We start from the raw sequence: 20,195 nt of genomic DNA, 5'->3' as shown, positions 1-20,195 counted from the left end.
CCTCCCGCTAGCGCCATGGATCCAACACGCGCTGCCTCGAATGTCTCTTACTGCTACTACAGGGCCATCAGAGCCTCTCTACTGCAAGAACCCCCGCTCGCGTCGTGGATCCAACATGCGCTGCCTCGAATGTCTCTTACTGCCACTACAGGGCCAGCGGAGCCTCTTTACTGCAAGACCCCCCGCTCGAGCCATGAATCCAACACACGGTGCATCAAATGTCACTTACTGCTACTACAGGGCCAGCCGAGCCTCCTTACTGCAAGACCTCCCGCTTGTGCCGTGGATCCCAGCAGAGTCTCCTTACTGCAAGACCTTTCGCTCGTGCCGTGGATGCAACATGTGCTGCCTCGAATGTCTCTTACTGCTACTACAGGGCCAGCAGAGCCTCTTTGCTGCAAGACCTTCCGCTCGCGCCGTGGATCCAACACGTGCTGCCTCGAATGTCTCTTACTGCTATTATAAGGCCAGCAGAGCCTCCTACTACAAGACCCACCGCTCGCGCCGTGGATCCAACACGTGCTGCCTCGAATGTCTCTTACTGACACTACAGGGCCAGCAGAGCCTCCTTACTGCAAGACCTCCCGCACGCGCCGGGGATACAACACGCGCTGCCTCGAATGTCTCTTACTGCTACTACAGGGCCAGCGGAGCCTCCTTACTGCAAGACCTCCCGATCGCACCGTGGATCCACCATGCGCTGCTTGGAATGTCTCTTACTGCTACTACAGGGCCAGTGGAGCATATTTATTTATTTATTTATGCAATTTGTTGAGCGCACGTGTACCCAAGGGTGTCTTGACGCTTTGACAGAGAAAATTGAAAGGTTGGGCCCGAGAGTGAAGGGATCTAGTGATTGAACAGCCACGTCTTCAGCTGCCTCCTGAATGATCATAATGTTGGAACGTTTTTTAGATGTCCTGGTAAGGTGTTCCATAGTTTAGCCGCAGCTACTGCGAAGGATCTATCTCCCCAAGTTGCTTTATTAGTTTTGATTACTTTCAAAAGATTTGCATCAGCAGATCTAAGATTGCGTAGTGGTCAATAGGGACAAAGGACGTCTTTAAGAAAAGAAGGTGCTTTTTCATGAATGCTTTTGAAAGCGATGCAGAGGGCTTTGAATTTGATACGTTGTCTGATTGGCAACCAATGAGGTTTCCGATGGTATTAGAGATGGGTTTGAATTTTGGTGTACCTGTGACGAGTCGTGCAGCTGCGTTTAGGACCAGCTGAAGTTTGTTGACTACTTGTTCTTGGGCATTAAGCATGAGTGCATTGCAGTAGTCGCCTCGGGACATTAGTAAGGTAGAAATCAACTGTATTTATGGTATTTAAGGGAAGATAAGGTTGGATTTTTAAAATCATTTTAAGTGTGAAAAAGGAGGCAGAAACTATAGAGTTGGCTTGTTGGGTAAATGAGAGTTTGTTATCAAAGATAACACCAAGATTTCTAACCTTGGTGACAGGATTGGGCGGGGGGGCCAAGATCTTGCGGCCACCAGATAGAAGACCATGCAGGAGTGAGTTTCCCAAACACCATCACCTCGGTTTAATCCGAGTTAAGTTTCAGACAGTTTGAATTCATCCAATTACACATGGCAACCATTCCTTTTTGGAAGTTATTGGCAACCTCCATTCCATTGTTGTTAATAGCCAGGACAAGCTGTGTATCGTCTGCGTACGATGTAAATGCTAGGCGATGAGCTTTAATGATCCTCGCTAAGTCCGTCACATAAATGTTAAAAAGTGTTGGGCTTACCGAGGATCCCTGAGGGACTCCACAAGGTAATGAGAAGGAGTCCGAGGAAAATGTGCCCATGGAGACTGATTGCTCTCGGTCTGTCAGGAAGGAAGCCAGGAGTGAGAGAGCATTAGATGAGATTCCGGCTTTTCCGAAATGGTCGATCAGAATGGAATGATCGACCGTGTCGAAAGCCGCGGACAGGTCGAGTAGTATGAGCACCGTGGCGCCTCCTTTGTCAAGGATCATTCTTATCTCATCTGAGGCTAAAATTAATGCTGTCTCCGTCCCGTTTCCCTTCCTGAATCCAAATTGGGAAGCGTCTAAACAATTGTTGGAATCTATATATTCAGATAATTGAATATTCATAATTTTCTCAATGATCTTGGATGGATAGCGAATGCATGCTATAGGTCTGTAGCTAGTTACTTTGGAAGGGTCTAAGGTAGTTTTCTTGAGTAGAGGCTTTGTTAGACCCGTCTGCTTCTGAGAGTCCCCTCACCACTATGATTTCTTTTGTTCCCCTGTACCTCCCAAAATTTGTCGCTTTTCTTTGTCTACCAGGACCTTTTGTGTGCTGTTTCATGGGGCTGGATGTTCCTTGACGCCCAGTTGTTCACAAGGTTTTTGGCACCTATTTACAAGGCACCTGGCGAAACCTGTGACATTATAGACTGGGATTGGCAACCTGTATGAATGGCCTCAAAATGGTGGGCATCCTTTTTCCTCATGTGAGTGACTCCCATGGGAGCCTCCATGAACCCTGACCTTTCAAGGTTTTGGCGCCCTTTTACTTGGCGCGCATTCCTGACAGGAATTTCTTTATTTCCCTCAGGTACACAAAATGGCTGCTCTAGAACCCCAGTATGGTGGCTGTTAGGGTCCCAAATACCTCTTAGAAGTGCCATGTCATTGGCCTAGCCCAAAGAAGGTTCTAGAACCTACTGGCACGAGCCAGCACCTCAGGGCACTGGCTATATAAGGTCCAGTACCTGGCGGCCATTTTAGATGACCAGAAGACTAGATAGGATAATGATGTTCCAGATCTAGGTGAAGAAGGAGATTCCAGACTTGACACCAGATTGACACCTGCCCTGTTGACCCCTGAGGCGGCTGGTAGTGCGGGCAGTAGATCAAGCAAGTGTCACTGGCGAGGATCCTGACGGCGTTCCAGTCAGCTGTGCGTGCGGTGACCTCGCGCCTACAGCGGCTGCCCAGCGAGTGCCTCGTCACCCCCAAGAGACTGTGGCCGTTTTCGTGTGCCTTCCCCGCCCCCCCTCCTCCCCCCGGTGGTGAATTACGACAGTCTCGGGTCGCGAGGCGAGAGCAAGTTCGCCGCGACCGAGAGCGTCTTCTGTGCCTCCAGCGAGGAGCTCGGACGTCTCCGAGCTCCACCGGCGTAGAGTGCTTCCTGCGCAGACTGAGGTGAGGTGGTATGCCGGGGCGGGGAAAGACCGGCCTTCGTTGGGCGGGACTACTGTCTCTGCCCCTCCCCAGTGAATCGGCGGCTGTAGCTGTGGGCGGGAACCATCCCTGTTTGAGGAAGTCGGAGGGAGGTCCGTGGAGCCCCTGAGAACCCGTCGCTGGCGAGAGAAGTGCTGAACCCGACTGAATCGCTTTTCGATTGCAGCCGATGTGAGGTGGGCCCGTTTCTTCAGGTGGGAAGCGGTGATATAAAGGAACTGTGAACCGGCATTTATTTGACTGAGCGCGAAGATTGTGTGACCTCTTCGGCAGCCCCGTTCGTCAGTCTAAAGACTTTGAACTGGTGACGCCTGAGTGCTAGCAGTGGTAAAGCCCCTAGGCGCGATTAGACCCCACCGGCAAAAAGAGATCTCAACCCGGTGGCAGCCGAGTGTAAATGAAGTGTTCACTGTCTTTCCTTGCCTTTTAGATGCACGTGCATAACCCCGTGTGATTCTTAAAGAGTCCCAACACTCCTTTTGTGCCCAGAGAAGCCTTTGTACATTATTGGTGAAATCGTCATAAACTGTAAGAGTTATCTTTCCAACCTGAAATGTATTTGCAAATGTAGTGTTCCTGAAGTATTTAATTGGTGGCAGCGATACCAGAATGAACCTGTAGATGTTTATTTAACTGAACCAGTATTTATTCTGCTAAACAGAAAGTGATATTTATTCTATTTATTGAAGATATTTATTCCTGATATTTATTCTATTTATGGATAAATTGTCATCCTGAGCTTATTTATTGTATTTATTCCAAAATCGAAACCCAGCAAATTGTGGCCAAAAGAAATGTAAATGTACTTTCCTAATTGATCCCTATTCACAACAGAGAATTTTTACATAAAGGAATCGTATTTTTCTACAACAGTGGTGTGGTGTCCTTCTTTTTGGTGGTTGTACAAGGGGATATTATTGGGTCAAAGCCGGCTTAACACGATAGAATTCACTTGCCTTGACACTTGAGCCAAGCTACCCCCTTGGTGCTGGGCTTGCCCATCGCAGGTCCAACATAAAATTGGTGCTCAGCGGGTGGGATTACGAGCCGTGCTTGTTTTGGACCCCATAATAATTCAGTGTGCGCCACAGGTACACACCCGGAGTTTTCTCCCAGCGGCCCTCCAATTCAATATTTTGTTTTTTCCAAATTCTCTTCTGAAGGTGGGTGGAGGTGACCCTCAGAGTTCCTATCCTTGTAACCTACTTCGAGGTGGTTGTCCACACTTTTCACTGACAAGATGGAATTCGATATGTCAGAGCTGGAGACCTATACTGTGGCGCAGCTGAAGGAGTTCTGTCAGGAAAGGGGAGTGTTCGTTAGGCGAGGGGCCAAAAGAGAGGAGCTCTGCATTAGTCTGCGAGCCTGGGTGGAGGCGCATCCGGAGGGTATGGTAGAGGAGGAGGAGTCAGACAGGGGTACTGTCGTTGAGAGAGCTGCGGAATGTCCCCTGGGGGTGGGTGATATGATAATCAGCCCCAAAGTAGCCTCACGGGAGGGCAGCAGTGCATCAACAGGAGGGTTGTCAGAGACCGAGTTAGCTGATAGAAGAGAGGAAAGACAATTGAGATGGGAGTTAGCTAAGCTGGAGATGGAAGGGAAGAGGATGGAACACGAGTTCAAGCTACGAGAACTCGACCTCAGGGCCCATAACATCACTCCGGAGGGTGTCGAGTCTAAGGAATTTGCCAGGGAGCTCAGGCCTCACTTACCCAAGGACGTGGTCGCTAGCTATACTGTTGGATATGACATAGCTAAGTGGCTGGCAGCCTATGAGGTCTCCTTAAGAGCCCATGGGATCCATGAGAAGCATTGGGGTGGTGGATTGTATCGCTACATGCCTCCAACAGGTAGGGATGCCCTATTGGCCCTAGACCGGGAGGATCAGGTAGACTACCCCGCCATGAAGGTGGCGCTCATCAGGAAGTTTGGGTTGACCCCCGAGAAATACCGGCAGAGGTTTAGGGCCAGCCATAAACTGAGCTCACAGAATTGGGTTGACTTCCTGGATTATGCCAAGAAAGCCCTGGATGGGTGGGTCTAAGGTAGTGAGGTGGAAGACTATCGAGGGTTGTACAATCTCATACTCAAGGAACATCTCCTCGAGAAATGTCTTCCCGAGCTGAGGCAGCACCTGGTAGACAGCAAACTTACTTGCCCCCTTAAGCTTGCTGAGGAGGCGGACATTTGGGTAAGTACCAGAGTGTCCACGAAGGGGACGGGAGGAGATTCTCAGAAGTCCGGACAGGGCGCTCCCCAGAAGAAAGAGGGGGGAGATAATAAGAAACAGGAGTTCTCCAAAGGCCCCCAAAATAACTTTAAGGGGAAAAGTTTCTTCTACAACTCTAAGGCTAGCCCGCAAAAGAACCCTAATCCTGGCCAGAGTCAGCAGCCAAGGGTTGTCCATTACTTTGAGTGCGGTGGTGTTGGACATTATAATGGAGACGCGAAATGCCCAAAGAGACCACCCCCTCCCACTGGAGGAAAGGCCCCGGGAGTTGCTAGTGTAGCGCTCGGGGAGGAGATGCCCTTAGTTAAGGGGAGGGAGTGGGCGGGTGTCACCTTAGTGTCCCTGGGTGATCGGGAGATGGTTCCAAAGATCCAGGTGCCCCCAAACACTACCAAGTATGGGCAATGGGTCACCATCAATGGCCATAGAGGGGAAGCTCTGAGAGATACAGAAGCCAGTATGACTATAGTCAGGAGTCATCTGGTGTCCTCAGAGCAGGTGATTCCAGGCGTACTTCATCCAGCCGCGATGGCTGACGGCAGAATGAGCCACTATCCCGTGGCTGAGGTTCCCTTTGAGTGGGGAAGGGTTGCAGGTTCACTTCGAGTTGCCGTAAGCCCCGCCGTGCCAGTCGATTGTCTGCTGGGCAATGATATGGAGCACAATGCTTGGAAGGAGGTGGAATACCGGACTCATTCTGAGATGCTGGGTACACCTGATTGGGCCTGTGTGAGTACCAGGTCGGCGGCTGCTCGGGAGGAGAAGTCGCATGGGTTGGAGCCTGGAACAATGGCCCACCCAGCTGCCGATGAGGGAGCATCTCGAGGACAGGAGGAGCCTGCCTCGATGTCTGTGCCCCGTGAGACGGATAGGCCATCGGAGGAGATGGACCCGGAGTCCGCGGAGGAAGACATGGTTCCGTTGGAGGATCTGCCTATCCCCGCTGAGTGGCGAGTGGAGGGGGGACCATCCAGGGAGGAACTGAGCAAGGGACAGAGGGAATGTCCCTCCCTCGAGGGTCTGAGGCAACAGGCTGAAGCCCAGGCAGCAGGTAACGAGTCTGGGAACTATCGTGTTTACTGGGAGGATGGTCTCCTCTACAGTGAGCTAGGGGGGCAGTGCATGGACTGTCACGGGTCCTGGTAGTCCCACAGTGTTACCGAGCCTTCCTATTAGAGTTGGCTAACGAGATTCCCTTGGCAGGACACCTGGGACAGGACAAGATCTTTGCACGGCTTGTCCCCCACTTTTATTGGGCTCGAATGAGGGTGGCGTCCGACACATACTGTCGGTCGTGTGTGTCATGCCAAGCCAGTGGGAAAACAGGGATGAAGCTGAAGGCTCCCCTGGAACCACTTCCCGTCGTTGGCACCCCCTTTGAAAGGGTGGGCATCGACATTGCTGGGCCCCTGGATCCACCGACATCATCCGGTCACAGGTTTATCCTGGTACTGGTGGATCATGCCACAAGGTATCCAGAGGCAATACCTCTGAGAACCATTACTGCACCGGTAGTGGCGAAGGCCCTGATGGGGATCTTTACCCGAGTGGGATTCCCCAAAGAAGTTGTGTCTGACAGGGGGACCAACTTCATGTCAGCGTACATGCGGGCTATGTGGAAGGAGTGCGGAGTGACCTACCGGTTTACCACTCCTTATCACCCACAGGCCAATGGCCTTGTGGAATGGTTCAACAAAACCTTGAAGGGTATGATCAGAAGTCTACCCGAAAGCCTGCGGAGGAAATGGGACGTCCTCCTACCCTGTTTGCTCTTTTCTTACAGGGAAGTACCGCAGAAGAGAGTGGGCTTTAGCCCCTTTGAGCTTTTGTACGGGCACCCTGTACCTGACCTCTCAGCCTGGTGAGGGACTCCTGGGAAAAGTCTCCTCGGAAAGTTCCCCGGGACGTGGTGAGTTACATGCTGGCCTTCCGGAGCCAAATGGCTAAGTTGTGGAAGCAAGCTTCTGACAACTTGGAAGCCAGCCAGTCTGGGATGAAAGCGTGGTATGACCACAATTCTCACCCGGTGGAGCTGGAGCCTGGTCAGAAGGTGTGGGTGATGGAGCCTGGAGAGCTGAGTTCCCTCCAGGACCGTTGGACAGGCCCCTATGAGGTGTTGGAAAAGATGGGCAAGGCTACCTACTTGGTGGATGTGAAGACCCCTCGGCACCCACATCGGGTGTTACATGCCAACCGCCTCAAGCCCCACTACGAGAGGCCCAAAGTCATGTTGGTTATGGTGACTGACGGATCAGAGGAAGAGGACACAGAGCCTCTCCCTGACCTTTTTACGTCTCAAGAAAAGGATGGGTCGGTGGAGGGAGTGAAACTCTCGCCATCCCTGACTCCTGAGCAGCAGGAGGAATGTCGCCAGGTCTTGGGGTCATTCGCTCCTCTGTTCTCCCTTGTCCCGGGTAAGACCCACCTGTGTACCCATGATGTGGACACAGGAGACAGCCCACCTGTGAAGTCCAAGTCTTACCGGCTGTCTGACAAGGTGAAGGCCAGCATTCGAAGTGAAGTAGCTAAGATGCTGGAGCTAGGAGTCATTGAAACTTCAAGTAGCCCTTGGTCTAGCCCGGTGGTTTTGGTGCCCAAAGCCGCTCCACCTGGCGCCACACCAGAATTACGATTCTGTGTGGATTACCGAGGACTAAATTCGGTAACCAAAACGGATGCTCATCCGATCCCTCGGGCGGATGAACTGATTGACCGGTTGAGAGCTGCCCAATATCTCAGTACCATTGACCTCACTGCAGGGTACTGGCAGATACCAATGACTGATGGAGCCAAGGAAAGGTCAGCCTTCTCCACACCTGATGGACACTACCAGTTCTGCGTCATGCCCTTTGGGCTCAAGAACGCTCCTGCCACTTTTCAGCGGTTGGTGAACACGATCCTCACCGGGATGGAGTCCTTCTCTGCTGCCTACTTGGATGACATAGCTGTCTTCAGTAGCAGTTGGAAGGATCACTTGCAGCACTTGCAGGCCGTTCTCCAAGCCCTGGAAAAGGCTGGCTTGACGATCAAGGCCAGCAAATGTCAGATTGGACAGGGGTCGGTAGTGTACTTAGGTCACTTGGTGGGCAGGGGAAAGGTGCAGCCCCTTCAGGTGAAGATTGAGGCAATCATGGCCTGGAAACCCCCCCAAGACCCAGACTGAGGTCCGAGCCTTCCTGGGCCTCACAGGTTACTACAGACGGTTCGTGAAAGGGTATGGCTCTATCGCGGCACCCCTTACTTAACTCACGGCCAAGAAGCAGCCCAGGAGAGTCATCTGGACGGAGGCTTGTCAGTGGGCCTTCGACACTCTGAAACAAGCATTGTGTAACGCTCCCATCTTGAAGGCTCCAGACTTCACGAAGGAATTCATTGTCCAGACAGATGCATCCGACATTGGCATTGGGGCGGTGTTATCGCAACTCAATGAAGAGGGTCTGGATCAACCCGTGGTCTTTCTGTCACAGAGACTGCTTCCCCGAGAACAGAGGTGGAGTACCATTGAACGGGAAGCCTTTGCGGTGGTCTGGGTACTGAAGAAGCTGCGATCATACTTGTTTGGTTCACACTTCCTTGTTCAGACAGACCACCGACCCCTTCGCTGGCTCATGCAGATGAAGGGGGAAAACCCCAAACTGTTGAGGTGGTCTATCTCCCTACAGGGAATGGACTTTCGGGTGGAACACCGACCCGGAGTTGACCACGCCAATGCAGACGGTCTCTCCAGGTATTTCCGCCTTAGTGTTGAGAACTCCCAAGGGGTTGGGTAGCTCTCCCCACTTTCAGCTGGGGGGGACGCGTGTTAGACCCGTCTGCTTCTGAGAGTCCCCCCACCACTATGATTTCTTTTGTTCCACTGTACCTCCCAAAATTTGTCGCTTTTCTTTGTCTACCAGGACCTTTTGTGTGCTGTTTCATGGGGCTGGATGTTCCTTGACGCCCAGTTGTTCACAAGGTTTTTGGCACCTATTTACAAGGCACCTGGCGAAACCTGTGACATTATAGACTGGGATTGGCAACCTGTATGAATGGCCTCAAAATGGTGGCCATCCTTTTTCCTCATGTGAGTGACTCCCATGGGAGCCTCCATGAACCCTGACCTTTCAAGGTTTTGGCGCCCTTTTACTTGGCGCGCATTCCTGACAGGAATTTCTTTATTTCCCTCAGGTACACAAAATGGCTGCTCTAGAACCCCAGTATGGTGGCTGTTAGGGTCCCAAATACCTCTTAGAAGTGCCATGTCATTGGCCTAGCCCAAAGAAGGTTCTAGAACCTACTGGCACGAGCCAGCACCTCAGGGCACTGGCTATATAAGGTCCAGTCCCTGACGGCCATTTTAGATGACCAGAAGACTAGATAGGATAATGATGTTCCAGATCTAGGTGAAGAATGAGATTCGAGACTTGACACCAGATTGACACCTGCCCTGTTGACCCCTGAGGCGGCTGGTAGTGCCGGCAGTAGAGCAAGCAAGGGTCACTGGCGTGGATCCTGACTGGCGTTCCAGTCAGCTGTGTGTGCGGTGACCTCGCGCCTACTGCGCCTGCCCAGCGAGTGCCTCGTCACCCCCAAGAGACTGTGGCCGTTTTCGTGTGCCTTCCCCGCCGCCCCCCCCCTCCCCCCGGTGGTGAATTACGACAGTCTCGGGTCGCGAGGCGAGAGCAAGTTCGCCGCGACCGAGAGCGTCTTCTGTGCCTCCAGCGAGGAGCTCGGACGTCTCCGAGCTCCACCGGCGTAGAGTGCTTCCTGCGCAGACTGAGGTGAGGTGGTGCGCCGGGGCGGGGAAAGGCCGGCCTTCGTTGGGCGGGACTACTGTCCCTGCCCCTCCCCAGTGAATCGGCGGCTGTAGCTGTGGGCGGGAACCATCCCTGTTTGAGGAAGTCGGAGGGAGGTCCGTGGAGCCCCTGAGAACCCGTCGCTGGCGAGAGAAGTGCTGAACCCGACTGAATCGCTTTTCGATTGCAGCCGATGTGAGGTGGGCCCGTTTCTTCAGGTGGGAAGCGGTGATATAAAGGAACTGTGAACCGGCATTTATTTGACTAAGCGCGAAGATTGTGTGACCTCTTCGGCAGCCCCGTTCGTCAGTCTAAAGACTTTGAACTGGTGCCGCCTGAGTGCTAGCAATGGTAAAGCCCCTAAGCGCGCTTAGACCCCACCGGCAAACAGAGATCTCAACCCGGTGGCAGCCGAGTGTAAATAAAGTGTTCACTGTCTTTCCTTGCCTTTTAGATACACGTGCATAACCCCCGTGTGATTCTTAAAGAGTCCCAGCACTCCTTTTGTGCCCAGAGAAGCCTGTGTACATTATTGGTGAAATCGTCATAAACTGTAAGAGTAATCTTTCCAACCTGAAATGTATTTGCAAATGTAGTGTTCCTGAAGTATTCAATTGGTGGCAGCGATACTAGAATGAACCTGTAGATGTTTATTTAACTGAACCAGTATTTATTCTGCTAAACAGAAAGTGATATTTATTCTATTTATTGAAGATATTTATTCCTGATATTTATTCTATTTATGGATAAATTGTAATCCTGAGCTTATTTATTGTATTTATTCCAAAATCGAAACCCAGCAAATTGTGGCCAAAAGAAATGTAAATGTGCTTTCCTAATTGATCCCCATTCACGACAGAGAATTTTGTACATAAAGGAATCGTATTTTTCTACAACAGTGGTGTGGTGTCCTTCTTTTTGGTGGTTGTACAAGTGGATATTATTGGGTCAAAGCCGGCTTAACACGATAGCCTTCACTTGCCTTGACACTTGAGCCAAGCTACCCCCTTTGTGCTGGGCTTGCCCATCGCAGGTCCAACAGGCTTGATTACTGTTTTTTTCCATATGGTAGGATAAGTACAGGATGAAATCATGGCGTTAAAGATATCTGCAAGAACAACTGAGATCCTCTCTGGAACCATTTTAATAACTGAAGGTGGGCAGGGATCGTCGGGTGAGCCAGAGTTGGTGGACATCATACGTTTGTGAATCAGCTCAGGCGAAATGTGATTAACTGAGAAATTAGGATGTTTGGGGGATGTGGGGGGATTGGGGGTGTGGATTTGAGTGTGGTATGAGTATGGGACTGATGTGTATCATTAGTAAGTTTGTTAAAGTTGGAATAGATATCACAAACTTTTTCTTGAAAGTATGTAGAAAGTGCATTGCACATAGGTTGGGAGGCTTCTACAGTGGAAGGTTTGTCATGGCCGGAGAGATGGGATACGACCTGAAAGAGTTGTTTAATTGAGCCTTGAGCTGATTCGATTTTGATTATTGAAAAAATACTTTTCTGATTAATGATTGATAATTTGTAATGTTTTAGTTTTTCTTTGTAACAGATTTTCTCATGGGGGTCATAGTTAGTACGCCACTTGCGTTCCTGGCGTCTGCAACTTTGCTTTTCCAACCTGAGTGCTTCAGTGAACCATGGGGCAGAGTTTGAAAGTCTGTTAAAGGAACGTTTTTTTATGGGAACAGAGGTGTCAATTGCCGTCTTGATACATGTAGTATAATAGATGGCTGCGGCTTCTGGGTCAGAGGTGTCGATTTCTTTTAAGGCGTCTAATTTATTAGTAAATTCGGGAACATTAATATTTTTCCAGGATTTAAAGGTGTCCGGTTTACAGGATTTCGTGGGAATCGGAGTCAGAGGGAGAATATTGAAGCAAACAGCAGAGTGGTCTGTCCATGTGAGAGGTAGTATGTGCTCTATGGTTAGGGAATTGAGATTGGAAAACATTCCATCCAATGTATGTCCAGCTAGGTGTGTAGGAGAGTGGACAAGTTGAATGAGACCTGCTGCATTAATTTCCGTAAGGAGGGAGTGAGTGTCAGGATCTTCCTTCCTCTCTAAGTGAAAATTAAAATCACCCAAAATGGTGAAGTTGTTTTCTCCAGGAATTGGTTCTAAAATATGACTCAAAGAGGACAAAAAAGTGGTACGGGGACAAGGGGGGCGATAAATCAAAATACCTCTGAAGGAGGTAGAGTAAGGAGTAACAAAAGTAAAATTCAGAGCCTCACATGTGTTAATTTTTAGAGGTTCTGTGCGTAAACGAAAGGTGTCGCGATAAATAATCGCCACTCCCCCAACCTTTTTTAAGCGATCTATCTAGTCTGATGTTAGAAAATCCCTCCGGAGTAGCTGAGGCGAAATCAAGGTACGATGCTTGGTCTACCCAGGTTTCGGTTAGTAGCAGGATATCGAGATGCCAACTATCAATAAGGTGTGCAATTTCATACCTATGTTTCGGGAGTGATCGAGCGTTTAGAAGGGCTAGTTTGATGGTATGAGAAGATTTATTGTCAGGTGTAACAACTGGATTTGATAAGTGAGGGTAGTCCATAATATGAAGAGGACAAAGGGGGCAGGTATATGGGGCATAGTTTAGAGTATGTAGGTTGATCGGGGTGCAGTGGGCTTTATTGGTGTTTAAAGATTTTAAATAGTCTGCATCATAGCAGATTCCCGGGTATAGTAAATCAGGAGTCTGTGATCCAGGGAGGGTGGCCCTAGGCTTGGGACAGGCTCGGACGGGCGCAGACGGGCTTGCCTTTGGCGAGCCTTCGGCGCGCCACCGGTGCGCCCGCTGCGCCCGTCTGCTGCGCCTCCGAGGAGGAGGTTCCATTTTATATTGGTCAGGGTGGGAGGGTGGGAGGGCAGAGCACGTAGTCTGCTCGCCGGGTGACTCACCCAAGATGGCGGTGAGGTTTCCTAATGCAGCGTTTATTCGGCTGCTATGGCCCCAGCTTCAGCGCTATGATCGCACACATGAGCAAGTAGGTAAGAAGTGCTCCGGGAGTATTTTAAAAACAGCAACACACAGAAATAAATTTTAAAATGTTCGCTCGAAAATCGATGTTCCCGGCTCAAGCCTCAGGAACCTTACGATAGGTCTATCAGTGGGGAGATTGCCAAGTAATGGGCTTTTTATATTGGGGAGGGTGGGAGGGCCGAGCAAGTAGTCTGCTCGCCCTGTGACCTACTGCAAGACCTCCCGCTTGTGATGTGGATCCAACATGCGCTGCCTCGAATGTCTCTTACTGCTACTACAGGGTCAGCCGAGCCTCCTTACTGCAAGACCTCCCGCTTGTGCCGTGGATCCCAGCAGAGCCTCCTTACTGCAAGACCTCCAGCTTGTTCCATGGATCCAACACGCGCTGCCTCGAATGTCTCTTACTGCTACTACAGGGCCAGCAGAGCCTCCTTACTGTAAGAACTCCCGCTCGCGCTGTGGATCAGCCACGGGCTCCCTCGAATGTCTCTTACTGTTACTAATACAGGGCCAGCGGAGCCTCCTTACTGCAAGACCTCCCGCTCGCGCCGTGGATCTGCCACGCACTGCCTCGAATGTCTCTTACTGTTACTACAAGGCCAGCAGAGCCTCCTTACTGCAAGACCTCCCGTTCTCATCTTGAATAAAACAGGCACAATCTCTAATTTTGGATAGCCTCCCACTCTCACACTGCACATGCCTTGACATACAGATTCCTGTGTCCCACCTTGGTGAGAGCTAACCTTGTTCTCTCCAAGAACCTCTCATGCCGAATCACATCATGTGTCCGTTGAGCTGCCAATGTTTATGTGACATACACAAACGCCCAGACTTAATGCTGTTTTCTATACACCTCCGTCACCCATCATGGCACCCAAATTATTTCTAGTGCCCCACTAATCCTGTGTCCATCCCTCACATCTCGTCACTCAAATCAGGTTTTTCATGTTTCATGCACAGGATTACTATCTTGATTCCAGCTCTTTTGTTTGTGTTGTTGTTTGAGCACCAACAGTTAGCTAGGTTTTCAGACTTTTATAGGCAACAAATCACAACTGTGCAGAGCAGTGGAGCACCTGAAACAAAACCGAGCCTGTGACATTTCTGCTTTGGATACAGGGACCTTCCAAGAGTTGGAGTACTCTGGGAGGATGGAGGGCGTGGAGTTGGGTGTCACAGACAGTAGTCATCAAGGGCTTTCACAATGGGCAGGAGTTCAATTAAAATGATCTGTTAGAGCATCTACAACCTCACCATGGCACCCGCTGATTTAACTTAACACATATTCCATCCCTCCTCATTTTAATCCCTATTGTCACCCAAGCCTTCTCAATAAACACAATTGAACATGCATTGTCCACTTTCTCCCACAATCATTGTGTTCCGACTAGCTGACAGTGTAGTCTTCACTTGTTAGAAATTTGTGCTAGACCCCTCTGCTCAGGGCCAACTTCAGCGTGCAGTTCCTTCAAGTCTGTGTGAATTCCTCCTTCAATACCTCGTTCTCATTACCTCTTCCTTGCATCCATCTCAAAGCCCATCTTCACTTCTGATCTAATTAATGTTTGGCATAATCTCAAATGCCTACGTTCAACACAGAACCACAGATTCTTAGCATCAATCTCATGCGTTGCGCTCATTTTTACTGCTTTACCCTTCATCGTATCAGGCGTCTGAATACGCTCTTAGTGATCCAAGCTTTTAGTCGGCTTGTGTTTTTGATCTGTTCTGCTGCAGTCTTGGGCCCACACTTACACTCAGGACCACTCTCTGCATCAGTGTTAGAAGTCCTTCCTCGCTCGGCTCACTGTTGCATCGGTCCACATAACCCTGGAAAGCATCTGCTGCTTCACTTACCCTAAGACACCTCCTGCAGATGTATGCAATGCAGTCTTCCTTCAGGCCCTCACTTACCCTAAGAACCTCCCTGTAGATGTTTGCAATGCAGTCGTCCTTCAGGCCCTCACTTACCCTAAGAACCTCCCTGCAGATGTTTGCAATGCAGTCTTCCTTCAGGCCCTCACTTACCCTAAGAACCTCCCTGTAGATGCTTGCAATGCAGTCTTCCTTCAGGCCCTCACTTACCCTGAGAATCTCCCTGCAGATGTATGCAATGCAGTCGTCCTTCAGGCCCTCACTTAACCTGAGATCTCCCTGCAGATGTATGCAATGCAGTCTTCCTTCTGGCCCTCACTTACCCTGAGAATCTCCCTGCAGATGTATGCAATGCAGTCTTCCTTCAGGCCCTCACTTACCCTGAGAATCTCCCTGCAGATGTATGCAATGCAGTCTTCCTTCAGGCCCTCACTTACCCTGAGAATCTCCCTGCAGATGTATGCAATGCAGTCTTCCTTCAGGCCCTCACTTACTCCAAGATCCTCCCTGCAGATGTATGCAATGCAGTCTTCCTTCAGGCCCTCACTTACCCCAAGAACCTCCCTGTAGATGCTTGCAATGCAGTCTTCCTTCAGGCCCTCACTTACCCTGAGAATCTCCCTGCAGATGTATGCAATGCAGTCGTCCTTCAGGCCCTCACTTAACCTGAGATCTCCCTGCAGATGTATGCAATGCAGTCTTCCTTCAGGCCCTCACTTACCCTAAGAACCTCAACGCAGATGTATGCAATGCAGTCTTCCTTCAGGCCCTCACTTACCCTAAGAACCTCACCGCAGATGTATGCAATGCAGTCTTCCTTCAGGCCCTCACTCACCCTGAGAATCTCCCTGCAGATATTTGCAATGCAGTCTTCCTTCAGGCCCTCACTTACCCTAAGAACCTCCCTGTCGATGTTTGCAATGCAGTCTTCCTTCAGGCCCTCACTCACCTTGAGAATCTCCCTGAGGACATTTGCAATGCAGTCTTCCTTCAGGCCCTCACTTACCCTGAGAATCTCCCTGCAGATGTATGCGATGCAGTCTTCCTTCAGGGCATTGCCCTTGGTGTTCTTCACGAGATCTGTGACCGACCCTGCCCCACAGAACTCCATCACCAACTGCAAAGAAGGAAGAGAACTCTTAGAAACTCAATCTTTAGAAATAATAAGATACACGACAAATGATGAAATAACAGAAGTGACTGGGTGCAGCGACAAACCTTAGACAGAGTCGGTTGGAAGCACACCAACACTTCCATTTGCAAATTGGACTGGCCCCACGGATGCATTCAGGGAATGTGTGTAAGAAAAGCGCTTGCATTTGCCCTTGGTATGTCCTAAAAGCTCCTATGGGCGAATCCCTTCCCACCAGCTTTAATTTGTAGTCTGAACCACTGTCTTTCCAAATAAGACTGGGGCGTTCCCTGCCAAGAACACAGTGTCATAATATACGCAAATAGAGTCCTTATAACTAGCACAATGGAATATCAAGAAATAGCAGGACCTGAGAGGAAAAGGCCACTTTCTGAAAGAATTGTCCATTTTTCCACTTTCCTAATTGTCTAGCTGCTTTTCAAATTGCTCCTTTCCGTCCATGCCATTTAAAATTTGTAATATATAATTTGAAAACAAACAAACGGAAACATACTCGTAACAATTATAAACAATGGCTGAAAATGACAAGACAGCCATACAAGCTTGTCAGTTCAAGACCCTCACTGTGAATTTGCCAGACCTAGGGCTGAGGAGGAGTCGAAGAGGCGATAAGGAGAGCCCAAGAACCAGTCAGTAAGCACAAGTTGACATATTTTCTTGGGCCTATCACCGGCCTTCATCATGTTCCTTGATCTCTTTGCTCACATCTGTTGGTGACCCTCAAACTGTACCTTGCGGCGCCTTCAGTCACTTTACACATCCCCTTAGCTTGTCATACCACCTCTAGGAAGGGAACAGCCACATGTTTTCTCAGCTACCTCTAGGCTCGGATACTGGACTGCAGGTCAGACACTTGACACCAGGTGGTTCTTTAATCTCAAGTGGGACTTGTCTTAAAGAGAGAGTGTGTACACCTACGCAGTCTTTGCCCCGCCACCCCGTCTGTTCCAACTCAGACTCCCATGTCCGACGTTTGCCTCCACTGCCGCTGGGAATCTTGGTGTCCACTGATTCCACATGTGATGTTGCTATTCATCCCCATCAGCAGAATTGGTGCCAGATCCTAGATTCTGGAATTCAGTTCAGGAAGAACTGCCAGACAGCAAAACTCCCAACAGTATGTGGCAAAGAGTGAATCTACTCATGCAATACCCCCTCTTTACACCTCCTGCCCCATGGACACTGTAATCAACCAGCACTCAATCAATTAATCAATCAATCAGTTAATTTGTAAAGTGCGCTACTTACCCGCGAGGGTCTCAAGGCGCTGAGGGGGGGGGATGCTGCTACTGGTCGAAAAGCCAGGCCTTGAGTTGTCTCCTGAAGGTCAGTAGGTCTTCGGTTTGTCGTAGGTAGACAGGGAGGGTGTTCCATGTCTTGGCGGCGTGGTGGGAGAAGGATCTGCCTCTGGAGGTGGTCCTACGGATGCGCGGGACCGTTGCCAGGACGTGGTCAGTGGAGCGGAGTATCCTGTTGGGTACGTAGGAGAGTCGGCTGTTGAGGTAGGCTGGGCCGGTTTTGTAGAGTGCCTTGTGTGCGTGGATCAGGAGTTTGAAGGAGATCCTTCTGTCGACGGGGAGCCAGTGTAGGTTCCTCAGGTGGGGGGTGATGTGGTCGCGACGCAAGACGTCGAGGATCAGGCATGCAGAGGCGTTCTGGATTCTTTGTAGTCTGTTGATGAGCTTGGACGAGGCTCCGGTGTAGAGGGCATTTCCGTAGTAGAGTCTGCTACTGACTAGGGCCTGGGTGACTGTTTTCCTCGTGTTTGTCGGGATCCATCTGTAGATCTTGCGGAGCATGCGGAGGGTGTTAAAGCAGGTGGAAGAGATTGCATTCACTTGTTTGGTCATAGTGAGTTTCGAGTTGAGGATGATTCCCAGGTTGCGTGCATGGTTGGTAGGGGCCGGGGGAGGTCCCAGTGGTGCTGGCCACCAGGAGTCGTCCCATGCTGAGGGGTTGGGCCAGAGGATGAGGATCTCCGTTGGGATCCCTGGCTGGCCAGGGCTTGCACCAAAGTCAGTCAGAGACCACCACACCTAAGTCAGGGCAAGGGAGTTACACACCAAGATAACCCCTGCTCACCCTCTAGGTAACGTGGCGCGAGCAGCAAGGGTAAACTTGGAGGCGATGTGAGTTAAGTATTTGCACATGCACCCCAGCAACAACACCCAAGGCCCACCACAAAGGAAACTCCACACAAGGTTATATATATAAAAATAGCCTTTGTATTATATCAAAACACATTAGATAAAAACACACACTTTACAATGTGCCAACAGGCACGGGCAGAATTTACAGGGGATATGTACAAGACAGGGCCACATGGACCACTGTCAGGAATCAGCACTTTTAGAACTTAGCACTAGATAGAATTAGCACTTAGAACATGGAATATAAATCACTGTAGCATAAAATAGAACATAAAGCACACAACCAGTAACTACTGGTACAGGTTAAGTACCACCTACACAATCCTAACCACCTTAGGAACAGGTCACGCAGGGAACCAGGACCTCACTAGCACCACCTGTACTAGGAGAAAAACAACCACCTAAGTATCACAATACCTTTAGGGGTATAAGCACATAACACATGATGCATAACATACATTCAGAGGTGTAAGGAACAAGGCACATGATGCATAACCAACACATTCAGAGGTGCAGGGAAGGAAAACACATGATGCAGATCCTACATTCAGCGGTGTAAGGAAGGAAAACACATGATGCCTAAAAACATTCAGAGGTGTAAGGAAAAAAACACAATTGCGCAAAAATCACATTAGCCACAACCTTTGGCAGTCCCTAGGCCAACTGGCCTCTCTAGGGCTGGGACGACCTGTGTCCCAGTGTCAGGGGCCTAAACGTGGCAGCTGCCCACGAAGTGCTGGGCAGCTTGGAAGCAATGGTGGGGACCACGTTGGAGCCTTCCAGGCTCTGCACAAACCAGCTGTCCCCTTGGAGCCCCGCTGGACTCTAGACAAAGGACTGGCCCCTTTGAGCCTCGCTGGGCTCTTTGCACAATAAATGCCCCCTCTGAGTCTCTCATGGCTCTAAATAACAGTGGCACTCAAGGGCCCCTTCTGGGCTCGTGAAACAAATATGCCACCTCACTAGGGGGAGCGGGGGGGTCCCTCACGGGGGACCCGTGAACAACTGTGGCGGCTTGAGAATCTTGTGGCTCAACAACAAAATATGCCCCCGGAGCCCTTCGTGGGCTAAACAACTACAATGCCCCAGGGTGCTGGATGAGCCTCGTGGGCTCTAAGAACAAAGCGGCCTCTCAGGCGCTACGGGCCTGTTTGGAGCTCTCCCCCCTGCCCGTCCACACTCACTGGGCTCTAGGGCGGAGGCTCCGACGTCGCGCTAGCTCTCCGACGAGGCAGCGCCCTCCTGATCACCCGGTCCCGCTCCGGGGGCCGGGTACTGCTCACGACGGCGGGCGGGGCTCTCTCACCTGTGAGAGCCTCGCTGGGGACTCCGGCGGCGTCGTAGGGTCACCGTAGAGCTCCTGCTCCTCGGGGCTCTTCTTTTCTCTCTCCCCGGGGCTCTCCCTTCACAGGGGAGCCCCGGCAGGCAGCTTCCGACTTCCTCTCTCGGGCTGCGGGGGCGGGACTTCCGGTCCTTCTCCCCGGGGACGCGCTGCAATTGGCCGGCCAGCCAAACACTTCCGGGTCGCCGCGGGCAAAGAATCAAGCAATGGGCCACAGAACAGAAAGGCTAGCGGTTGGCAGGGGGGCACAGAAGAGGAGCGGACAGGCAGAGAGGGGCACAGTAGAGCGGAAACAAACCAAGGCCACCACTGGCCACCAGGGATGAGGCGCAGGTGAAGCATACGGGTGATGGAGTTCCTCGACTTCGGCGGCGATCAATACACCTCAGCGGGGTGCAGGCGGACCTGCAGCGGAGGGGAGCGACCTACCAGGAAGGTCAAGGGTCGCTCTCCTCACCGCGCAGCG

At 50.8% G+C, this 20,195-nt stretch overlaps 1 protein-coding gene across 6 annotated transcripts in view; it reads right to left on the bottom strand.

The window, feature by feature from the left end:
• Positions 1-20,195, bottom strand: part of MINK1 (misshapen like kinase 1) — a 675,548-nt gene that overhangs the window by 389,781 nt on the left and 265,572 nt on the right. For all 6 annotated transcript variants that reach the window (XM_086946234.1, XM_086946236.1, XM_086946233.1 and 3 more), the window contains exon 5: positions 16,091-16,201. In XM_086946234.1, coding sequence (XP_086802360.1) covers positions 16,091-16,201 — 111 coding nt within the window. The remainder of the gene's footprint in view (positions 1-16,090; positions 16,202-20,195) is intronic.

This window comes from Lissotriton vulgaris, chromosome 12 (genome assembly GCF_964263255.1).
Source record: "Lissotriton vulgaris chromosome 12, aLisVul1.2, whole genome shotgun sequence".
Taxonomy (NCBI): domain Eukaryota; kingdom Metazoa; phylum Chordata; class Amphibia; order Caudata; family Salamandridae; genus Lissotriton; species Lissotriton vulgaris.
Note: the sequence above shows the minus strand (reverse complement) of the source record. Positions and strands in the feature narration are given on the sequence as shown.